The sequence below is a fragment of the Alligator sinensis genome, unplaced genomic scaffold (assembly GCF_000455745.1).
Source record: "Alligator sinensis unplaced genomic scaffold, ASM45574v1 scaffold740_1, whole genome shotgun sequence".
Taxonomy (NCBI): Eukaryota; Metazoa; Chordata; order Crocodylia; family Alligatoridae; genus Alligator; species Alligator sinensis.
In genome coordinates, this window is record NW_005841964.1 from 585,081 (window position 1) to 606,755 (window position 21,675).

General features: G+C 39.7%; 1 protein-coding gene across 1 annotated transcript in view; it reads left to right on the forward strand.

Annotated features, from left to right (window-relative positions):
- The window catches only part of GPC6 (glypican 6), a 1,120,836-nt gene that overhangs the window by 558,779 nt on the left and 540,382 nt on the right, over positions 1–21,675 (forward strand). Inside the window, exon 4 of the mRNA XM_014518541.1 lies at positions 12,459–12,850. Within this exon, the coding sequence (XP_014374027.1) occupies positions 12,459–12,850 (392 nt within the window). The remainder of the gene's footprint in view (positions 1–12,458; positions 12,851–21,675) is intronic.

A 21,675-nucleotide genomic window follows, 5' to 3' on the forward strand; every position in this document is an offset into this window, starting at 1 on the left:
TTGATTCCAGTGATCAAGCTTTTTGACTTTGATGCATATAAGGACAAGCCATAACTAGACCAGGTGATTATATCATTCAGCCTGATTACTTACATGATTCAAGTTAAACACAAGCTTAAATTCTTTGTCAGATCAGGACCTTACTCAACAAAGACTAGTGCATAGCATGCTGGTCTCTTAATTTTAAGTCTTTAATAAAATGGATAAATGTCTTAGTTGGCTAGATTACGTGTGTGATTTTGGCAGAAGTGGATCTTAAAATGGAGATTTGGGTCAAGTACTCACTTTATTCTGAAATTAATACACCTCTGCTGTTTAAGTCCATTATTCAAATGAAGGTATAACTTCATTTATGCAGTTTTTTTGGAAATTAACAAATGCAAACATCACCACACTTCACAGCAAAATTTATGCTCATATTTTAAACTTGAGAACCATGTTTTTAATACTATATGCTTGTTAAAGTTTCCATTTTCAAAATGTAAAATGCAGAAAATACTTAAAAATGGATAAGATCATTGATTTGGTCTAGCTTCTACCAGACCAACTGTAGCATACTGACTGACACAACATGTTGTTACAGGTATCATGCCATTGATTGTGCAATTACCTTAAGACCAGCTACATGGCTAAAAAAGGTTCCAACCAGCTATAAAGTTAGACCTCAAAAATGTGTACTAACTTTATAGCTTGTTGCTACTGAGCTTTGGTTTGCACATGTAGCAAAGTCTCCCCTGCAGCTGGGGGCCCCATCAGCTAATGGTGCTCCTGGTCTGAGGGGTGCACCATGGCCAGCCAGGAAGGGACCCTCAGCCTCAGCAGTTGCTGACTCTGGATCCCAGCAGCAAAATTAGACGTTGGGTCCTGGGACCCACCTTGGTCCTGGCAGCCAGGTGGGGCAAGTGACCTGGAGGTGCGCGAAACCTCTGAAACTGGGGGATTGTGGCTTGTGACTGCCTTGATCTTCCAAGCTCAGGGTGTGTACATCTTAGAGCAGAGGGATCACAGCTGCCAGAGTCTCCCAGACTTAGGGGTACATGAACCCCCTAAGGCTGGGGGATCACAGAAGGTCACCTTGCATCAGCAATAGGGTGTAATGGGATCTGATGTGTGATCCTACAATCACACTTCCTGTCAGGCACGTGTGGCATGGCAGGAGATGCACCTGTGTGGATTGTGCATAAGATACCATCACACCTTTACCTGCACATGGGGAGGGGGGGGGGGGGCGTCAACGTCAGGACAGGATAAATGCCTTTAAATTGTAAGAGATGAGTTCAGAAAAATGAGAATTTTGGTCCATTTAGCCCATTTTCTATGTTCTTTCATGAATAAATATATATACTGAGTTCTAGATATGATGCCACTGGTGAAGTGCTTTAGTGGGATGCTGAAAATATGGGAATATAAAAAGGTAGGTAGATCCTCCTTTTCCCTGTTGCTTTTTGAGAGTTAGTTTTAAAGCTGAGATTTTACAAAATAGATGCATTATTTTATCAATTGTAGGCATTCCAACAGCATGGCATAGAATTACACTTAGGTGCTGAAGTCTATTTAGGGATTTAATAGATCAAAGTTCCTTTGTATGTATTTTTAAGTAGAGATTTATTGTTTTGCATGCTACAAGAGTAACTGGGCCTGATAACTTGATTCTGTTAACAAGCATGGTTAAATGATTAGTGTAATGCTAATGGCTAAAATTTCCAAGTCTAAAGAAGTTAAGCGGCTAACTGCTACTGAAATTCTGCTTATGATAAGCATGGGCATGCTCACTGTAAGTGGGATTTCAGTAGAAGTTGTATGCCTAACTCCCTAAGCTCCTTTGACAATTCTAGGCAAGATCAACAAGGAAACATTGAATCAAGGTTTTTGTGGCAAAGTTATTTATACAAGTCCTAAGCAGTGCTAGTCAGTGAAGGGTAAAATCAGTACACCACTCTGAGTAGTATTTTCTACAAAAGCTAATAAAAAGGCACCCATATCTTTCTGTCCAGGAACTGTGAAGAGATGTGTTTATGTGCCCTGTCATGCTGTATTTTCTCAGGCAGTGGTTTTGTTGCATATAGTGTGAGCTGGCTACACCCAGTAAACAATGTTCTCATCCCCAATTCTGCTGAAATGAAACTTGAATATAAAAAGTGCCTCTGAAAAGATAGCAAATGGACTGGATGGACCTTTAGTCCTTTCTGTCCTAAAGCTTCAATGTTTCCATTTGTTTTAAAGAATGGAACATAAAAATGTTTTCAACTTTGTATCTTTTCCTACAGTCAGATTTGTTCATCCTTAAATTGCTGTTAGAAAGGAAAACAGAGAGAACTGTAGAAGCTAGAAGAGATCATAGAATGTCAATTCTCCAATAACTAATTTGATTTAGTTAATAATAAGTTGCAGATGATGTCTGCTATAGGGTCATGCAGTAATATATTCCCCCAGATGAGAAAAAATGAGAATTATATTAAGACCTATCCACTGACATCTGGTGATGACTAGCCAGTCACTTTGGAATTAGGTTAGCTCTGTTAGCTCCTGAAATTGAATGAAATTATGAGGCTAGATTATGTATGTTAAAATACAGCAAGAAAATCAACACTTGGCTGACAAGACAATGAGAAAGTTAACAAGGGCCCATATTTGATTTTTGAGCCAGGCCTGCCCATCAATAACCTCTCTCTAATGAGCGCAGCATATTTCTCCCTTTTTAAATATCATGTCTTATCACACTGAACATGTTTAATAGCAATGCAGACCTCATGTACAAAGATGCCTTTTATGAATCTTGGATTCTAATTTCATAAATAATCACATTTAGAAAAATGAAAACCATCTAGTGTCTGGTAACAGAAAAAAAACTCTCCATTTAAAAATGTATTGAGACACAGGCATTCAATTCTTCTTCTTATTCATAGATTGTTAGGGGCTGGACAGGACCTTGCAGATCATTGGGTCCAGCCCTCCCCGCCCAGCTCTAGGCAGGGAGACAACTAGGGTCAAGTGATCCCAGCAAGGTGACTGTCCAGTCTCCTCTTGAAAACCTCCAGGGTAGGTGACTGCACCACGTCTGGAGGGAGTTTATTCCACAGTGTGGACACCCTAACAGTGAAGGAGTGTTTCCTGGTATTAAGCCTAAACCAGCCTTCCAGGAGTTTATATCTCTTGGTCCTGGTCTTCTTCCCTCAGTTACATACATTACTAAACCGAAGTACTCACGCTTACTTAGATGTTCTCTTTTGTTTAAGTGAAATACTGCTTAAACTAAGCTTTGCTCGCTGCTGACCCTATGTCTCACAAATGAAAACTGTGTAAAGGTGTCTGTACATCACAAAACATAGGCGTTTTCTTTCATAGAAATGAAGCATAAAGGTATTTCCAGCTTTATTGCTACTTAACTTTGCACATAACAATATACTGGCAACACACAGAAGGCACAAGATATACATTCATAGAACATGGCCCCAACAATTTCTGTTCTCTCATATATTGTTTCTTAAGGCCCAGCTTAGTATTCGTGTATCTTGCAGCAGTGCATTAAGCAACATAATGAAGGCATGTCATAAGTTTAGTTCTTTTCCTTGGAAGTGCAATATTACAGTATTTAACAAATGCCTTGCAGGGTCAGTTCTTTATCTCTGACATTAACAACAACAAAATTGCTATGAATGTTGAAGACAGCATTCAGCCTTTGTGTAAGCAGTACAATTTCTCTTGAAGTTATTCCATGACTGGGTTTTGTGTCCATGAGTAGTTCAAAGAAATCACATGAAAGATCTTTCTCATGTGAAAAAGAAAGCAGTCACATAGCATTCAGTAGTGAATTATGTTGTTTTAGGTTAAGATTTTTATAGACTATGAAGTTAACCCAAAATGCGTTTTTCCTAAACTGGAAAGGTGCTATATCTATTTATCTATTTATAAATTAGACTCAGCTCTAATTTTAAGTTTGGTATCACTTTCTTAGTTTCACAGTGAGTTGGGTCACAGGGGCAGATTGCAACTGTAAGAGTGCATCTACCTGTGCACCCTACTGTGGAGCTGAGTAATTAGCTCTGCATAAAGTGTCACTTTCTACATGTGTGCCCCTATTAGGGCACAGCAAGGTAGTTAATTCCACTGTAGGACAGTACTGCCTGGGATAAGTACTATCCTACAGTATTTATGTGCACTCAAACACATGTGTAGACTGTGACTGGGGCTGCCTGGGGCACGAGGGTGCAACAATGTGGAGGCTGCCAGCTGCCTAGCCCACTACTGTAGTACCCTCATGTCCCAGCCAGACTGATACTGCCACCTGGAGCCTGGGGCTGACTCCAGGGACCACTGCCAGCCTGGGATTGCTCCACCCTGGCTTGAATTGCTGCAGTCCTGGGTGCACGTGAAGAAGCTACATCTGGGAAGCAGCTGACTCCAACGTAAACTGTGCCAGAGTTTATTCAGGTGTATTAATAGTACATGTAGATGCACCCTAAATGGTTTTGTTTTTTTTTAATCAAAGTGCTAAGTTAAAAATTATCCAACTATCATTATGCCAGATGAATGGCATAAAAACTTTATTCTAAACAATCACCTTCAAAGTACAGGAACCTAAAGTGCAGAAGACCAAAGAAGAAATGTTTAGTACTGTTTTGAATTATGTTAATTCATTTTCCTAACACACCTTATAAGCAGGGATCCTGGTTTTCTCCAGTTTAAAAAAATCCCCAATTTTTGGTTAAAAAGAAGTAATCCCAAATTCACATTTTTCCATGATTTAAATGAAACACTAATATATATATGTTTCATTTAAATCATAGAAAAATGTGCATTTAGGATTACCTTTTTTTTAACTGAAAATTGGGGATTTTTTTTTTTAAACTGGAGAAAACCAGTATCCCTGCTTATAAATCTGGTTCCACATTTGGTTTAATATGAAATGTAAGCATCTAGAGCACCCATACACATGATGGACCTCTGTTCTGATGCATGCTAATTAGATTAATCAAGTCTGCTGTGATTAATTGAGTCTGCTGTTCCAGCAGCTTCCACATCACATATATTCAGTGCCCCCACATCTCAAAATGGCAATGGGGGCACATTAACTAAAGCTTGTTAAATGAGCTTTAGTTAAAGCACCTCCACAGCCATTTTGAAGTGTGGGATGCTGAATACACACAATGCCACAAGTGCTTTAATTAGAGCAGCTCAAAACCACTTTAATTAAAGTGCCTGCCCCCCACCCCGTCCCCACCCCAGAGCATGTCTGTAGAAGCCCATAGTTGTTTGGTTTTTTAACCTTTATATTGTGATAGTCTCTAAAAGCCACAAATTACCTAGGTCCTACAGTTTGAGATGATGTACAGGCACATAATAAATAACTGTTCTTAACCAAAGGAGTTTGGTTGAATTCCAACAACCTGTGACTAACAGATTGCTAGGTAATACCCCAAAATGAAAAGCAATAGCTTAACAACCTAAGGAACTGAGGAGTTGTCAGCAAACAATGTTACCTGTCCTTCCACTGTGACTGGATTTTGTGATAGCAAAACCTTTAAAGTAAATAATATTGGGATTATTGTGGGTTGAGAGGGCTGACATACAAATTGCTACAGCAGCCCAGTAGTGTTTAAGACTATATATAAGGGCATTTTGAGATTCCTAGGTCCACTAGCCTTATGACTCTGTTTCACTGTCACTAATCATAGGGGCCACATCTACATAAGCATGGACATTTGTTTCCCTGGGGGACCAGAAGCAGCATTTTTCCATTATTAAAATGAACCACTATATGTATATTGATATATTAGTGGCTTTTTACTTTAATCATGGGAAAATGTGGATTTTGGGTTACTTTTTTTAACCCCAAAAATTGTTTTTTTTCTTCATCAGAGAAAAACAGCATCTGTGCACATAATGCATACAACAATATGTTGTTTGACCCCAAGTCTGATTGCTTTCAGCAAGTGTGTGTGTGTGTGTGTGTGTGTGTGTGTGTGTGTGTATAACCCAGGTATACCCAAGGGTGTGCCCTATTCTCAATTGGACGGGATGGGGAGGCAGGAGGGAGTACTGTGAGAGGGATGCCAGAATTTTGAGCAGATCCCTCTTTCCTCTACAGAGTTAGCCCAGGCCCAAAGTTCTTAACCATATATAATTTACTGAGTTATAATATACATAATAATAAATTAAATATTATATACATATATTTACACAGTGAACATTAACCAACAACCAAGGTCAAACCCTAAATAACATTATTTACCCATCACAATCAAACAATTTCAGCAGCATCAACATAATACAACATCACAATACAACATTTCAATTACAAAATATATGGCACAAACAGGAACAATCTTAATAACACTTATTCTTTAATATAGTCCCTGACCCATTGCAAGAGATAGTACTCCTTCCAATGGGGTCCCTTCGGGGTGTCCAGGAAACACCAGGGGACCCTCCCCTTAGGGCCTTGACTAGGTGGGGGGCTGTTCACCCAGCCCCTTTTCTGGGTTTGTGCACCCCAAATGTCTTTCCCCTGTGGGACCCAAGGGCCCAATGACTCACGCTCCCTCAGGTGGCAGTGGTCAGGGCACAGCTAGATGGGGTCCCCTCTGCTGGAGTGCCTCTCCAGCCCTCTCCTACATCACTGGGCTCCTCCCTACCCCATGCCCCACTCTGAGCACTGAGGACTCAGCTCCTCTCAGCTGCTGCACCACCACTGCTGGCTTCTGGGTGCTGGGTCTCACACTGCAGCACTACTATTTCCCCATGCCCTGGATTCAGCACCAAGGGCTCTTTTAGCAGAGGCTTGCCCCTTCAGGCTCCAACCTTCTGTCCTCATGCCGGGTGGCTAACCCAAGCAGCCTCTGCTGCTCCCTAGCTCCCAAGGCTCGGGCCTGTGCACCACCCTGTGCACCATGGGACCTTGGTGCTTGCTGGGAGATGAGGCCTGAGCCACCTCACTGTAGCCCCCAAGGCCCTTGCCTCTTGAACTGCTTCATACACCATGTGGCCTGCTGGCCATGCCAGGGTTGCAGGCTCAAGCCGCCCTTGTGGCTCCCAAAGCCTGGGCTCCATGCATCGAACCATGCACCGTGATGGGCCCAAACAGTCTCACGCTGCTCCCAGGGCCAGGTCTCCCCGCACTGTCCCTGGGTGCTGTCAGCAGCCCGAGTGGTCTCACACCACTCCCAAGGCTGCTCCTCCAGTGGCAGCTTCAGGAGCATTGGGCCTATTGCTTGCTGGGAGAGAACTCCCCGGCTTTCCTTGGCTCCATTCTTCTTGAGTCCCTCACCACATCTGCCCCTTGTGCTGGGCACACAGCTCTTTTTATGCACTCCAGAACTCCGCCCCTGAAGTCTTCCAGACCTGACAGTGTTGCAGTCTTCAGTCAGGTCTGGGGGAGGTTTTCTCCCCCTCCCCTCAGGAAAGTGGTATGACTTTATTTCTCTTGCTGCCTCCTGACTGGTGGATAGCCTCTACCAATCAAAACAGCAGGATCTCAAGCCTGGGCCTCAACCCAAGCTCTGAGAGGTGAGCCTGCTACATATATATCTAAAATCTACAGATTGCAGAATGATTATGGAGAAATGTTGTAAAATTACAGGTAAAATTTTTACTTGTTTCTCTAGAGAGTAGCCAAAGTTTCACTCCACACTGTAGAGTATAAACTAAACTTTCTTAGTTAGGCTCCTTCAAATGACCTGAAGAGGAATGACTTGCATTCAAAAGCTTGTCTAACTCTATCCCAATTATGCAGTTCATTCAATAAAAGATATCATCTGAAGAAATCTTTGTCTTCGGGTCCTAGGACACTTAGGCCCTTCTGAAAAATATACCCTCTAAGTTTATACTGCAAAGTATTTAAAATATATACCTGAAGATCTTGCTTGGGGGTAAGTTCTATAAAAATAGAGACTGTCTCAATTTGCCTACTAAGTTAGAATTTAATCATGTGATCCTCAGTGTCTGTCTGCCCAAGCAGATCATGACAATATCATCCTTGTATTTCTTTTTTTTAATGTAGAGATGATGGTTTTATCTAGATCAATACATTGTTTGGAAATGGCTTAATTATTCATTCAATACACAATACCATGCTATGTTGCATCCTGTTAAACAAAGTGATGAGAGTAGTCTTCAGTTCATATGATCAGAGGATCAAAGGAAAAGTAGGGCACTACAGATCATCCCTGACTAAACCAGTCTTGTCTAACCTGCTCTTAAAAATATTTCTGTCTGAAGATTCCACAACCTCATTAGGTAGCCTTTTCCAACGCTGGCCCAACATTATAGTAACAAAGTCCTTTCTGATTGCCAATCTAAATTTCCTCTGATGTAGTGTGAGGCCACTGTCCTAGTCCTCTTCTCTATGGCCTCAAAGTACAGTCTATTTCCATCCTTTTTATAATTACCCTCAGTTTTCTTAAGTATGAGCTATATAAACCTCATTTCTTCTTCACGTGGGCTTATGCTAAATTTTTGTATGTTCCGCATTTTAATTAAAACTACTCATAAGTATATTGATTAATTCCATTTCCATTGGAAAAAGCAATTTCTTCAAAATCAAAGTAATTCATGAAATCATGTCAACTGTTGCCAACATTTCACTGAGGAGAAAAACTGAAAAAAAAAGATCCAATTGTTGAACTTTTCCCTGTCAACATATTTATAAACAAATTGCTTCCACTTCATGCTGTATAATGATATTTCATTTATTTTTGGTGTTGCTATTATTCAAAAAGCAGAAACAGATGTTTTTGTTTACTCATGGTGCTGTGAAAAAATTATCCGGGCAAATTAAAATATTTTTTCTCAAAAATCTTAGGAAACAAAAATAGAACAAGAACTTGTTTCTATTCAAATTGAATATTTTGTTTACCACAACAAGAAATGTTTCATTTCAATTTCTCCAAAGTTTTAAACATTTTATATTAGGGCTGTGCGAAGCTTTGGTCCCTGATTCGATTCGGTGGAGATTTGGACTGATTCGGTGGCTGAATCTCCAAATCCAAATAAAATAAGAGGACCTTTCAATCTCTCTCAATCAAATTGGAACCCTCCAAATAAATTTGGAGAGATTTGGAAAGATTTGGCAATTCAGACATAGATACAGCTTTAAATGTTTTTTCTACATACCTCCAGGTAGCAGGTCACTCATGAATGCTGCGATGCTGGGGTACATGAAGAGTCCCACAGAAGCGCATGGGGCTCCCCAGTACACTCAGCAGCAGACCTGAAAGTGGACCAGAAGCACTTCTGGTCCACTTCCGGGCCTGCCAAGGAGCACGCTGGGCCCCCCAATTCCCCTTTGGCTTGGTGACTGGTGCCTCCTGGGGCTGGGGGGCACCTGGGGTCCCTCTGTGGCTGATCGCTGAGCCTGGGTGTTGTTGGGGGGTCCCAAGAGAGTTCCCTGATGGAAGTACATCCAGTCCACTTCCAGGTTCACCACAAAGCATGTGGAGGGCCCTCCCCCCACCCCACTCCTGAGAGATGCTCCATCTGCCCCAGCATTGCAGCATGCTGAGCCTGGGTGTTGTTGGGGGGTCCCAAGAGAGTTCCCTGATGGAAGTACATCCAGTCCACTTCCAGGTTCACCACAAAGCATGTGGAGGGCCCTCCCCCCACCCCACTCCTGAGAGATGCTCCATCTGCCCCAGCATTGCAGCATTCTCAAGCTGTGCTGGTACCTCAAGGTATGTAGAAAAAGCCTTTTAAAGTTGTGTCTGTGTCCGAATTGCTGATTCTCCAAATCAGCATCAAATCTTCAAATTCGAATTTGGCCACATCGAATCAGGGACAGTGATCTGAATCAACAAATTGAATCACTGTCCCTGATTCAGCCCAAATCCAAATCGAATAGGGCCCGCTTCACACACCCCTAATATGTATATTATATAATTATACATAATTATATATGTGTGTGTGTGTGTATTTATACACACACATATAAACACATACAACTTTATAATTGTGTGTGTGTGTGTGTGTGTGTGTGTGTGTGTGTGTGTACATATACACACACACGCATGCACACACATCACAGAAAAGAAGTTAGGAGGAGAAAGATGTTTTGCATTAACTGGTTCTCAGGGACTTGAGAAGTGTGGAACAGAATTATGCTTAAGTACCTAAATCCACTTGGTTGCCTAATAGAACTGAATTCCATGTAAAGTCTTTTTAAACCAAAATGGGAGGTTTTTTTATGTTGAAATAAAAGTCTTGAAATCTAAAACCCTTTTCAAAATAGAAGTTATCTCATCTGGGGAGCTCTAGTCTTTCTTCTAGCTATAATATTAGTTTAGGCATATTGACAGTTCGATGCTTTTATGAAAACCTATCTTCCTTTCTAACTAATTATTTGGTTTAACAAACATGCTGTATTTTGTATAAAGTCTTACTTGCTCCACTGATTGTTTTCATTATCATACAAATGGGAGAGTCCCATTGGAGACAATTCAATAAAAGTACATCTGTAATAAATCATATAGAATGCTATGTATTAAAATTACCAGTCAGACATTCTGTACAATTTTTCCTGGATAGGTAGGGTGTAATGAGCCAGATTCATTCTTCAGTAGATATATCCCAGACCACTAAGAGAAAATATTATCCATCCATCTTCCTATATCCAGAATCTGAGTTGAAGTGATTCATATTTCTGAACCAAAATCTTCGGTACCGAATTCATCCTATTAACAGCTAGTTTCATGATCAGTAGTTGCAGTATGCCTGTGAGATATCTAAATGACAGCCTCCAGTATATTTGTGGTGGTACTGGAAGCCTGAATATGATTCAGATCTAATGCCTTTGGGAATAGACCCAACTGGTCAAGAGTGCAAAGGCAGGAATTATGCTTGACTTCTGCACAGTTCTACAGAAAAGGAAAGGCACAGACTTTGGGTTAAGCGTAATCTGTCTCATGGGTGTGTTTAATACCCTGTTCTTTCCATTGTTCACAGTTAAGTAGCCTCTCAAATTCAGTGCAGCATCTTTTTTTTCTGTATTCTTAATTCAAGTCATGACCTCATGATGGCAATGTCTGTGCAGCCACAAAAGACCCTATTCTTCAAGGGGACTCTCGTTTTTAAAAAGGTAGCATTTCCTAACAGTTAGCCTCATACATGAGTGTCTGTTATGTCCACATATTCAGAATACAGTATCTCAGTAACTGTCCTGTAACTGCTTACTGGTGATGAATACATGCCCATTTTTGAGTTATTATTTGCTGGTCCACTTGAGTCTGGCAGTGGTATGCCACAGGAGAAAAGTTCCTTTCTCTCAGTACAACATAAAATGTCTTCTTTCTGAAATAGTGAGGTTGAGGTGACAATGCTAATCATAAATGCAAAGGACAGTGGATGGGTTCATATCAGATATAAATGGAGCTGCGTTAAATTCCATAAAATAAATTTTAAGGGAAAAAACTGATTAGCTTAAGGTATAATAAATATTCAGATGGTGATATTAAGTGCAAAAGCACTGACAAAGAAACTGAATTCCCTTGCTGGTTTCCTTCCTTTACCTTCTTAACTTCATGTGTGAGAGAGATTCCAGAGTTTGCTCTTACTGATATGAGATTCTGTTGGTCCATTTTCCAATAAGCACAAAATCTGGAATCTAAAACTTTAAAATTGGTTATGGCTCAGGCATGAACAAATAATAAACACAGGAATAGTAAACTCTGAAATCCTCTCAAAGAAAGGCTGTATAAATAAGCCAACTGTTGGCACAGTGTGTCAGAAATTGTAGCTTGCAAGAAGTAGCAGTCAGCAGGGTGCTTGAAAAACACTGCTAGTAGAGTTCCAGGGCCAAATGCCAGCACAGTGCTCCAGAATAACATTAAATTATTGACACTGCTAACATATTTTGTGACTAACTCAAGTTGTAGTACTATTTAAATGGGAGTTCTATGTATAGGATAGCTTGCAGGACCAGTCCCAAAAAGGTCTTGAATTTTTTAGAAGGTAAAGAAAGATATAAGAAACGTAGTTGTGTCTGTGGTGTCTGACCACCGTATTATTGTAAGAACTTAAGTAGAATAAAATATGGTATTACTTAGCTATCCCTGTGTAGTGTCAGTCATATTATGTTAATGGCATTACATTTAATACACAAGATTTGGGAGGTTAGTTAATGAGAGTTTTGTAAGTAATAAGAATGGTGTATTTAAATAATAATGGAATAAGGGATAGAAGAGTTGTCATTAAAACTCTCTGTAATGCATATTTAATATTTAACAGTTAAACTTACAGATTTTAAGTCATTTTGCCTCCATGGGGAATCAAACATACTGCCTATTTTTCTTTATTTTTAAGTGAAACTATTTCCAATTCAAATAATTGAATTCTACTCCTAAAAATGCAGTGCTAACAAATTTATTTGAATGTATTTTGCTGAAGGTAACAGTTTAATGCAGGTGACAGGCATAACACTGGCACCTTATTAATTTTTTTCCACACGTATTTCTTTATTTTCTCGGCAGAATTTTTCCGAGAGCTTCTGGAGAACGCAGAAAGATCCTTAAATGATATGTTTGTACGGACATATGGGATGTTGTACATGCAGAATTCAGAAGTGTTCCAGGATCTCTTCACAGAACTGAAACGATACTATACAGGAGGCAATGTGAACTTGGAGGAGATGCTGAATGACTTCTGGGCTCGGTTATTGGAGCGGATGTTCCAGCTCATAAACCCCCAGTACCATTTCACTGAGGACTACCTTGAGTGTGTGAGCAAATACACAGACCAGCTGAAGCCATTTGGAGATGTACCCAGGAAACTAAAGGTTCAAGTTACTAGAGCTTTCATTGCTGCACGGACCTTTGTTCAGGGGTTGACCGTAGGCAGAGAGGTTGCAAACAGAGTATCAAAGGTAAGCAAAAATGAGGTTTTTCATTTTGGATTTGTTTGTAGTTGTTCTACTGGACAATATGCTCAGTTGTTGCAGTTGCTTGGTTGATTGGTTGGGCTTGTATTTGTGTACTTCATCTGTGCCTTGATTACTCCTAAGTAAATTTTTTTGGTGGAGGTAACTGTCATCTTTTTTCCTTCTTTGGAGTATATTATGATGGTGGTACTACTGGAAGAAGTTACCCATTGCTTTATTGATATTGACCATATAGTGTCAATATCTATCAGTGCTGTAGAATGGTAGCAGTTATCATTAGTAGTACAAAAGCCTTTATGTCTACAATAGGTGACAATTCTGATCAGGCGTTTAAGCAGGACAGACACATGTAATACAGGTCTTTGTTAGGGCAGTGCAACCCTCTGGGAATTGAGAGAGTGACAGTCTTCATCAGGACTGCAAGTGGGTGACAGATTTTTGGTGGAACATTAGCATCTTCTGTAATATTCTGTCAAGGTAGACTGGTTATATTCTGACAAGGAAACAGTCCATCAATGATGTCTGTGGAGTTTGATCTATCCCAGAGGATAGTTTGAATGTCATGTATTTATATTAATTATTTATTTATGCACATATTTATGATCATAGCTTCTGAGGGACTTGCATAAAATCACATAATGAAAGATAAACACAAAAAATAAAATCTCTTGCTTAGTCAGATAACCCCTACACTTGTAGTCAGGTGCCAGAGATTTGCTTGAATAGATGTTTTTACATGGTATTTGGAATAGAACTAAAACAACTTATTTAATAATAGTTGCAACCAGCTGAAGGAGTCAGTTGTTCATTGGCCTGGTCAGTTTGTAGTGTTTCTAAATCCTAACTATCTTCTGTATTTAGGCCTAACCTGTCCTTCGGTACATGGGAAGAACATAGTTGAGCACTCTTTCATTGTACAGCTGCTTGCCGTGAGGCCATGAGCCACCAGAGGTAATTGGAAACTGTCAGCAAGTGCCCAAAGTTGCAGTTGCAAATTGTTGTACATGCCATTTAGGTGCATAAAGGGAAATAGGATTTAGCTCTTAGTGTCGCCACAACTTCTAGGTGGTTGCTTTCCAGTGTGAAATTCTTAAACACCCATGCTAAAGAAGGGGAAGAGCTTTTTAGACTGAAAAGCAATGTTGACAAAAAATCAAATAGCTACAAACTGGTTATGGATAAATTTAGATTGGAAGTTTGAAGAAGATTTCTAACTATTAGAAGAGTGAAGCTTTTTGAAATAGTGATCTAAGCAGAGTGGTGGGGGGAAAGATAGTTGCAGTTTTAGGAATAAGAAGTAACAACACTCTAGGCTCCTAGGGAACTTAATCAGAAAAAATTATTTGTCTATGACTTCTCAGAGGCTAGGTGTGAGGGAGGAGTCATAGATTACACTTCTGTAGATGTAAACTACAAGCAGATGTAACAACTGTATCAACATCCACCAGTACCAATATATGCTCTCACAATCATATAGCAAAACCATTGCAACTTTAACACTGTTTAGGGTTAAAGTTACAGCAATTTAGCTCACTTGCATTACTAAGGAGTATTTAAATGTAATCATTTCAATGTAACAGGTGATTCTTACTTTTTGTGGTAGCTTCCCCTCTCCTTTTAAAGTGGCTAAAAATTATGTTGTTTACTTATAAACAAGGATCCTGGTTTTCCCTGGTTTTCCCTGATTTAAAAACAAATTCCCAATTTTCGGATTTTAAAAAGTAACCCAAAATCTATATTTTTCCTATGATTAAGATATAACACCACTAATATAGAAATATAGAAATGTATATATTAGTGGTGCTTTATTTGAATCTTAGAAAAATATGGATTTTCTCAATCTCTATCTCTATCTCGTGGTGTTTCATTTTAATCATGAAAAAATGCTGACTTTTGGATTACTTTTTAAAATTCTATACTGGGGGAGGGGGTGGGGGGGGGGGGTATCAGAGAAAACCAGGACCCCTGTTCATAACCTTAGGTGTACATACAGACAGTTAAAAAGCCAGAGGTGCAATCAATTCAGTCTCCACAGCTTTCTCTAATCTGCATAGATTGGACCATTAATAACAGAATACATGTTCATTCATCAGTTGACCAAGGCAGGAAGTGCTTTGGGTATAAAAGAACTGTTGTCAATTGAGGCTTTTGAAATCTTGCAGCACAGGAGCAACACAATGTGATAACTAGTCAAGAGTACTGCCATAACAGGTGGTGAATACAGCAACTGTCCTACATTGAATGAGTGCCTCGTTTATTCACTCAATTCCAGCAGATGTACTTTGACTAATTCTTGACTGCAAATCTCCTTCAAGACAGGATGTATCTTGTAGATTCCTAGTCGTACCTCCTGTGCTTCACTGGACTCAGTGATGCTATTGGCTCCATTGTAACATTTGCTTAAGGTCTCTTGTCGACAATCTCCATTCAAGGTTTTCAGGTCAAGGTAATCTGAAAAAAAAGAGAGTTGATGTAGCAATTTTGCAGACCTTTTGGGGGTCTAATAATGAATGAAACTATAAATTTGCAGCAGCCATCTTGGAATCCAATATGGTGACTACCAGGGATCCTGGTTTTCTCTGATTTAAAAAAAATCCCCAATTTTTGGTTTTAAGAAGTAACCCCAAATCCACATTTTTCCATGATTAAAATGAAACACCACTAAGATATAACTATATATATAGCAGTGTTTCATTTAAGCAATGAAAAATGTGGATTTGGGATTATGTTTTTTAACCGAAAATTGGGGATTTTTTTAAATCAGAGAAAACCAGGATCCCTAGTACACACATGACTTCCCAGATTGGCAATGTGACTTTTCTGACACTGGTAGACCACCTCTTTCTGAAACACACTGTTGCTGCTTGTGACAATGAGTAGCCTACACCTTTACCTTTTTTTTTTACCCCACTATTTGTATTCCAGGATAGCACTCAGCTACCTAAACTATGAGACACTCATTTTAACTTCTGTAATTCCCTGCCTCACTACTTGCTTTTGTTTCACATCAAATGAAGCAGGGTGCTGCAGACAACAATATCCTTTACTCAAGAGCCTTGACAGTATATGGTACATGATCACTTAATTAGAGATTTTATCATAATACATACAAACAAGGGATTGAATAGGTGACTCTTAGTCTTGCATATTCTAACTCACGTGCTTGACTTTACAACTTTTTTTGTATGTGAAATAGATATAAAAAGTGCATTTCTTTATGTGTTAAAGTTGTTGGTTGTAGCTATGTTGGTCTAAGGACATAGGCATACAAGGTTCTTTGGGTAGATGTGATATCTTTTACTAGACCGACTAAATAGTTGGAAAAATTGTTCTTTGCAAGCTTTCAGACATTAACAACTATTTTCTATATGTCTGTGCCCATAGTAATATTTAACAATGTGTTGTATACTTACACACAAAAGCACATATATGTATACAAATGTGTATACATGCATTTTATATTATATAAATTATATATGTCTCTATATATGAGCAACTGAAATACTTTCAGAACTTAGAAATATATATATATTTTTGAAATGGAAGTTCTGGACGTATTTTCCTATTATTTTTCAGTCTCTGGGCAACATGAGTTTTTCCCCCTCTAATAAAGTTATTTGACCTCAGGATGACAGTGATGATAATTAAATAAGAATAATGAAATAAAGTGTTTGAATATATCTGTATATTGCAGAGTGCAGTGCCTTTCCATTTCTAGACATTTTTGTTCTGTTCTTTTTAAAGTCCATTCTAACATGAAATTAAAACTGATTATAAATAATTTATATTAAAGAATAATTGTGTGCTCTTTAGGCACATTTGAACATTTCAGTGGACCCTGTTAAACTATGAAAGAAATTAATATTTTTCATAAACATACGTTGTGCTCCTAAAATGGCTGAGTGTAGTATGAAAATGTGGTTTGATGCATTCAGATACATAAAAGGAAAGAGTGAGAGGGTTATCATTTTGTTTATCCAAGCTATTATGACTATCTTTTGCATTGTGCAAGATAGTGGACAGATATAGAAAAAAATCTGATGACCCACAAACTGCAAAATTAATATTACTTCCTAGGGAAACTGCTCTTTTTAACTTTTGATTTTTCTGGTGCTATCAGAATTACATGTTTTTAATTTAGTGTAGCAACTGTAGAACATAGCAAGTGTTTCTCTTCATATATTGCTCAGAGCTTCCAACAACCATTCCTCAAAGTTAGCACATATCGTTGCCACTAAAAAGAAAAGACAGATAAATATATGTTTGTTGTTATTTTGAAAGTTATCTGCATTTGGGCATGGATTTCATTTTCACGGTACTGTAACATCACAAGATGCAGTGATAGAAAAGTCACATCTGTTTAACCCGAAAGAAATGAGAAAAGAAAGTGATGGGATGCCTTTATAAAAATGTTTCTCCATTGTGTACATAGGCTGAGAAAAGACAGAGTTTTGAGGCAGTATCAAAAGCAGGACTAATTGTATTTATTTATTTATTTTTTTGCTTTCCTTTTGAGTGCTCTTTTTTAATACGAGATCCTCTATCCCAGTGGTTTTAAAACTTCCTAAAGTCATTGAATCCTTTCATATCACTTCTTTTGGCATGGAACCACTACCACATCATAAAGACTGAAGTGGTGTCAGGTAATCAGGCCTCTCAGTGGCTCTGCTATTAGCCCAATATCTTTGCTAAACTACTGATGACTTATCACAGAACTGCATGGTTTCATGGAACACAGTTTGAAAACCACTGCTCCAGTGATGATGCGTAAGGGGTACACGGTGGTGCACATGCACCCCCTGAGAGCACTGGTGCACCCTCTGACAGGCTGTGCTCCCCACTTAGGTGATGGGTGGGGAGGGGGGCAGGTGGGAGTGCTGGTGCTCCCCCTGAGAGTGCCAGCCAGGGAGTGGGAGCACCAGATGAACTGCTGCAGCCACTTCCAGAAATGCCACGACTTCTGGGAGCATTGCCATCACTTCCCAGTCAGTGAGCTTGGCCACGGGGGGCAGTCAGCAAGATCTGTCCCCGCCCACCCCCAGTCAGCAAGATCGGCTGCAGGGGGACCTCTTCCCCTGGCCACTGACTGGTTGCTGAGTGGGCACGTGCCCCCACAACTAAGGTGGAACCAGTTGCCCATGCACTGCCCTATCCTTCTAGGTGCCACGGGCTACTAGTGTACAACAAAGTTCTCCATCTCAAACATGATACAAAATACATTATTATTAAAGAAATTAGTATCAACTTTTTTTTCTCAGGGTCTTTATCTTACTTTCTCAGGTTCTTTTAGTCCCATCAGCAAAAGGGAATCGGTAGACATGTTTACATGTGACTCTACAGCACCATTGTTACTGCACCGTCATCTAGTAATTCCTTTTGGAAGTACTAAATGACGACACAGTAACAGTACTGTGCTGTGCCAGCAGTGCAAGGTTATTTTTAGCTGCTATGTCACTGTAGCAAAGCACTATGCCAAGGGAGTGCGTTGCTACAGTGACGTAGTTGTGGCATCATGGTTTGTGCCTGCCAATGCTACATCTGATAGCATGAGTCACTGGGCATGTCTACACGTGACACTATGTCACCATCGCAGTGCATTATGGCAACATAGCATCATGTGTAGACACCCGCAGTGAGTCATGCTGTCAGGCTCTGGTGATGTGCTTTATCTGATGCCACAGGGATACTTTTCTAAGGAGGTCTCTTCCAGAAAAGCATGGTCTTGTTGCCTACAAATCTGAGGAAAACTTAGTGAACCTCTGAAAGGGCTCATTCCACCTTTTTCAGTTTCAGCTTCTTCTTTTAAGTGTTAACTCCCCAAATAGCTAGCTTTTAGACTCAGAGGTGTCCTACACATGACAATAGTTTATTTTTTATGTTTACAGACAATGAAATTATTTGTTCCGTGACTATTTAATATATTTCTCCTATACTTAGTTTAATTCTTCATGTGATGCCTTGTGAAATCTTGTAATGAGAGGTGCCTGCTAGTGTTAGAAAGAGGGGAAACAATTGATTTCTGATAAAAGTATTCCCATTTTCATTTATTTTGATTTATATCTCTGATTTTTTTGTTTAATTCTGCACTGTTGCATCCTTCTAAAGGATGCAGTTTTTAGTTTATGAAAATATGCAGCAACTCTTACTCTAGCTGACTTTTTCAAAGATTGATAGCTATTTTGTATTATAATTGTTTTTAAATTACTTTGTTGAAAATGTATTAGAGTATGTGCTGCTTAATGATAATAGTTCCTGATTGTTTTCACTTCTTCTTCTTCTCATGTCTTGTCTGAGATTGCTGATGACAGGTATTTAGCTGAATTTGCAGATTCGTTAGAATCTGACAGGTCTGCAATGTGAGTGCTTCTGCTATGGCTGTTATGGCAGTTGTTTTCACTGAAAATGATATTTCTACTGACTTCATTAGAACCCAGATCAGATATAAAGTTCCATTTGTATGAATTCTGTATCTGCAGAAGTTTGTAATCTGCTGTTTTAGGCATTGAGAATATTTTTTTCATAAGAACAGAAGAAATATATTTACTCATCCATTCAGTGCTTTGGAAATAATTGTTTTGGTTGCTTTTATTTTATAAAAAAAATTATTGAGAAGTTTGATTTACTAGAAAAGGCAGGCTTTAATTGCCAATATATGGACCTTCTGTTTTGTTACAAATATTCCAGTATTCTGTTTTCAGCAAATGCAAATGCCAACAATTTTTTGTTTTTGTTTTCCCTCTCCTTTGGGAAATGGAAAAATATAGCGGCTGGATAAGTTCCAAATGAATACAAGATGTTAAAAGGTTGAACTTATAAAGTTTCTGTACTGCAGCCTGTGTGACTAGGGCAGCCTCACTCAACCCACTAAGCAAAGCCAGGTGAGTCCCTGATTGCTTCTGGGGCTGCATTTAAGGAACTCCTACAGCACCTGAGCCCTGCTGGGAAAGTACTGGCTTCGGTCCTTGAGTAGTTCCTGGCTCTGTGACTTCCCTGGTTCCTGCCCTGGCACACTGCACCATGTACCCAGCCTCTTGGACAACAGACTCCAGTTTGATCTCAGCTTGCTTCTTGACTACTGATTCCAATAAAACCCCCTGTCTTAGTGTTTGAATTTTGGCTTGACCATGGCTTGCTTCCTGAACCCTGATCCTGGTTATTCCCTTAGCTTGGCGCTTGGGTGCTGACATCTGGCTTCTGATGGCTTGTAACTTGGACCTATCCTCTGCTGCTCCAAACCACGGCTTCCCACCACAACCTCCAGTTCTCATCCAGTTTATTCCCAATCATGTTGTAAACAATGACATATATGTCACTATCCTTCCAGTTTTCTCCTGTTTTGTGGATAAATAATAATGAACTATTTGCGCCTTCTTTTGACAAAATATTTCCAGTATCTTGATGTTCTTTTTCTGGTGAAAAAAGTTGAGAACCAAAAAAGAGCCCAAGCAGACTTTAAGGATAATTTTTGGAGAAGTCCTTTTGACTTCTCAAGAGCTCTTATCTTAATTTCCTGGGAAGTATTCTGGTCAGCATTTGTGCCTACCTAACATGTAGCAAATGGAAGAGACTGTTGATCATGTATTGACTTCAGTATTAAATTTGCCTCTCTTCTGCACTAAATTGGTGCAATTTATATTTGTTTGCATACCCTTAGGCACTTTAGGGCTTTGTCACAGGTTACCGGTATAACTCCAAAAGTCTATGCAATGTTATAATGTCATAAATTTAAGGTAGTTTTAGAGCAGTCACAGATGAAGTCTTCGTGTCATTTCAGACCTGCCCAATTGGGACTTGCTGAGTGAGCAGGGGCATGGAGACAGTAGCCAGGTAGGATGGAGAGAGGTTTGAAGCTTGGAAGCAGCTTCCCTGGGGCTCCCTGGTCTCTCTGAATTGAACAGGGATCTGTTCTCAGTGCTGAGCCACCACAGCTCCACGGCTAAGTACACAGTCAAAAAGTCTGAGGCTGAATCAATTCAGTCTTTGCAGGTTAGTCTAAGCTGCAGAGATTAAACTGAGAAACAACTGGACAGCCATTCTCTTTGATTCAGAAAATGTAGCCACATACCTGCAGTGGCTCAAGCCAGAAGCTGAGGACACAAGGGCACAGCTCTCTGGCATGTATCCAGCATGGGCTGTGTGTTTGCTTCCTCTTCTTGCTGCCCCCAAGTTCTCTTGGATTTGCAGTCCAGACTCACAGCAGCAGAACTCTACAGGGTTGCTCATCACCAGTGATCTTGGTTTTCTCTGATTAAAAAAAAAAAATCCCCAATTTCTGGATTAAAAAAGTAGCCCACAAACCACATTTTTTATGATTCAAGTGAAACACCACTTATATATATCTACATATATAAAAAACATATATCCATATAAGTATGGGAACACAATGGAATGAAAATTCCATAAACCGGTTTAACCCAAATGAGTTAAGCCTGATGCTAAATACAACCAGATTTATCTTAAACCAGTTTCAGCTATTTTGAAATTGGTTTATATGCACTGAACTTCTGTTATGTTACAGGTTTAAACCAGTTTCTGATCACTTAAACTGTTTATGTGTAACTTCTATCCCTAGGGCATGAGAGCAGGGACCTTGGGGAAGCTGCTTCCTGGGTACTCTATGGTGTTGCTGAAATTGAGGCAGAGGCTCCATGCAGCAGGGATCCTGGATTTCTGCTCTCACTGAAACTTACACAGTGGCTTCCCTGGGACTCTCTGGTCTCACTGAAATTGAGTCTCCTGGCAGTGAGACCGTGAAGCCAGAAGACGCAGGCTTTCCCAGCTTATGGCACTCAGAGCAGTTTCTCTCAGCA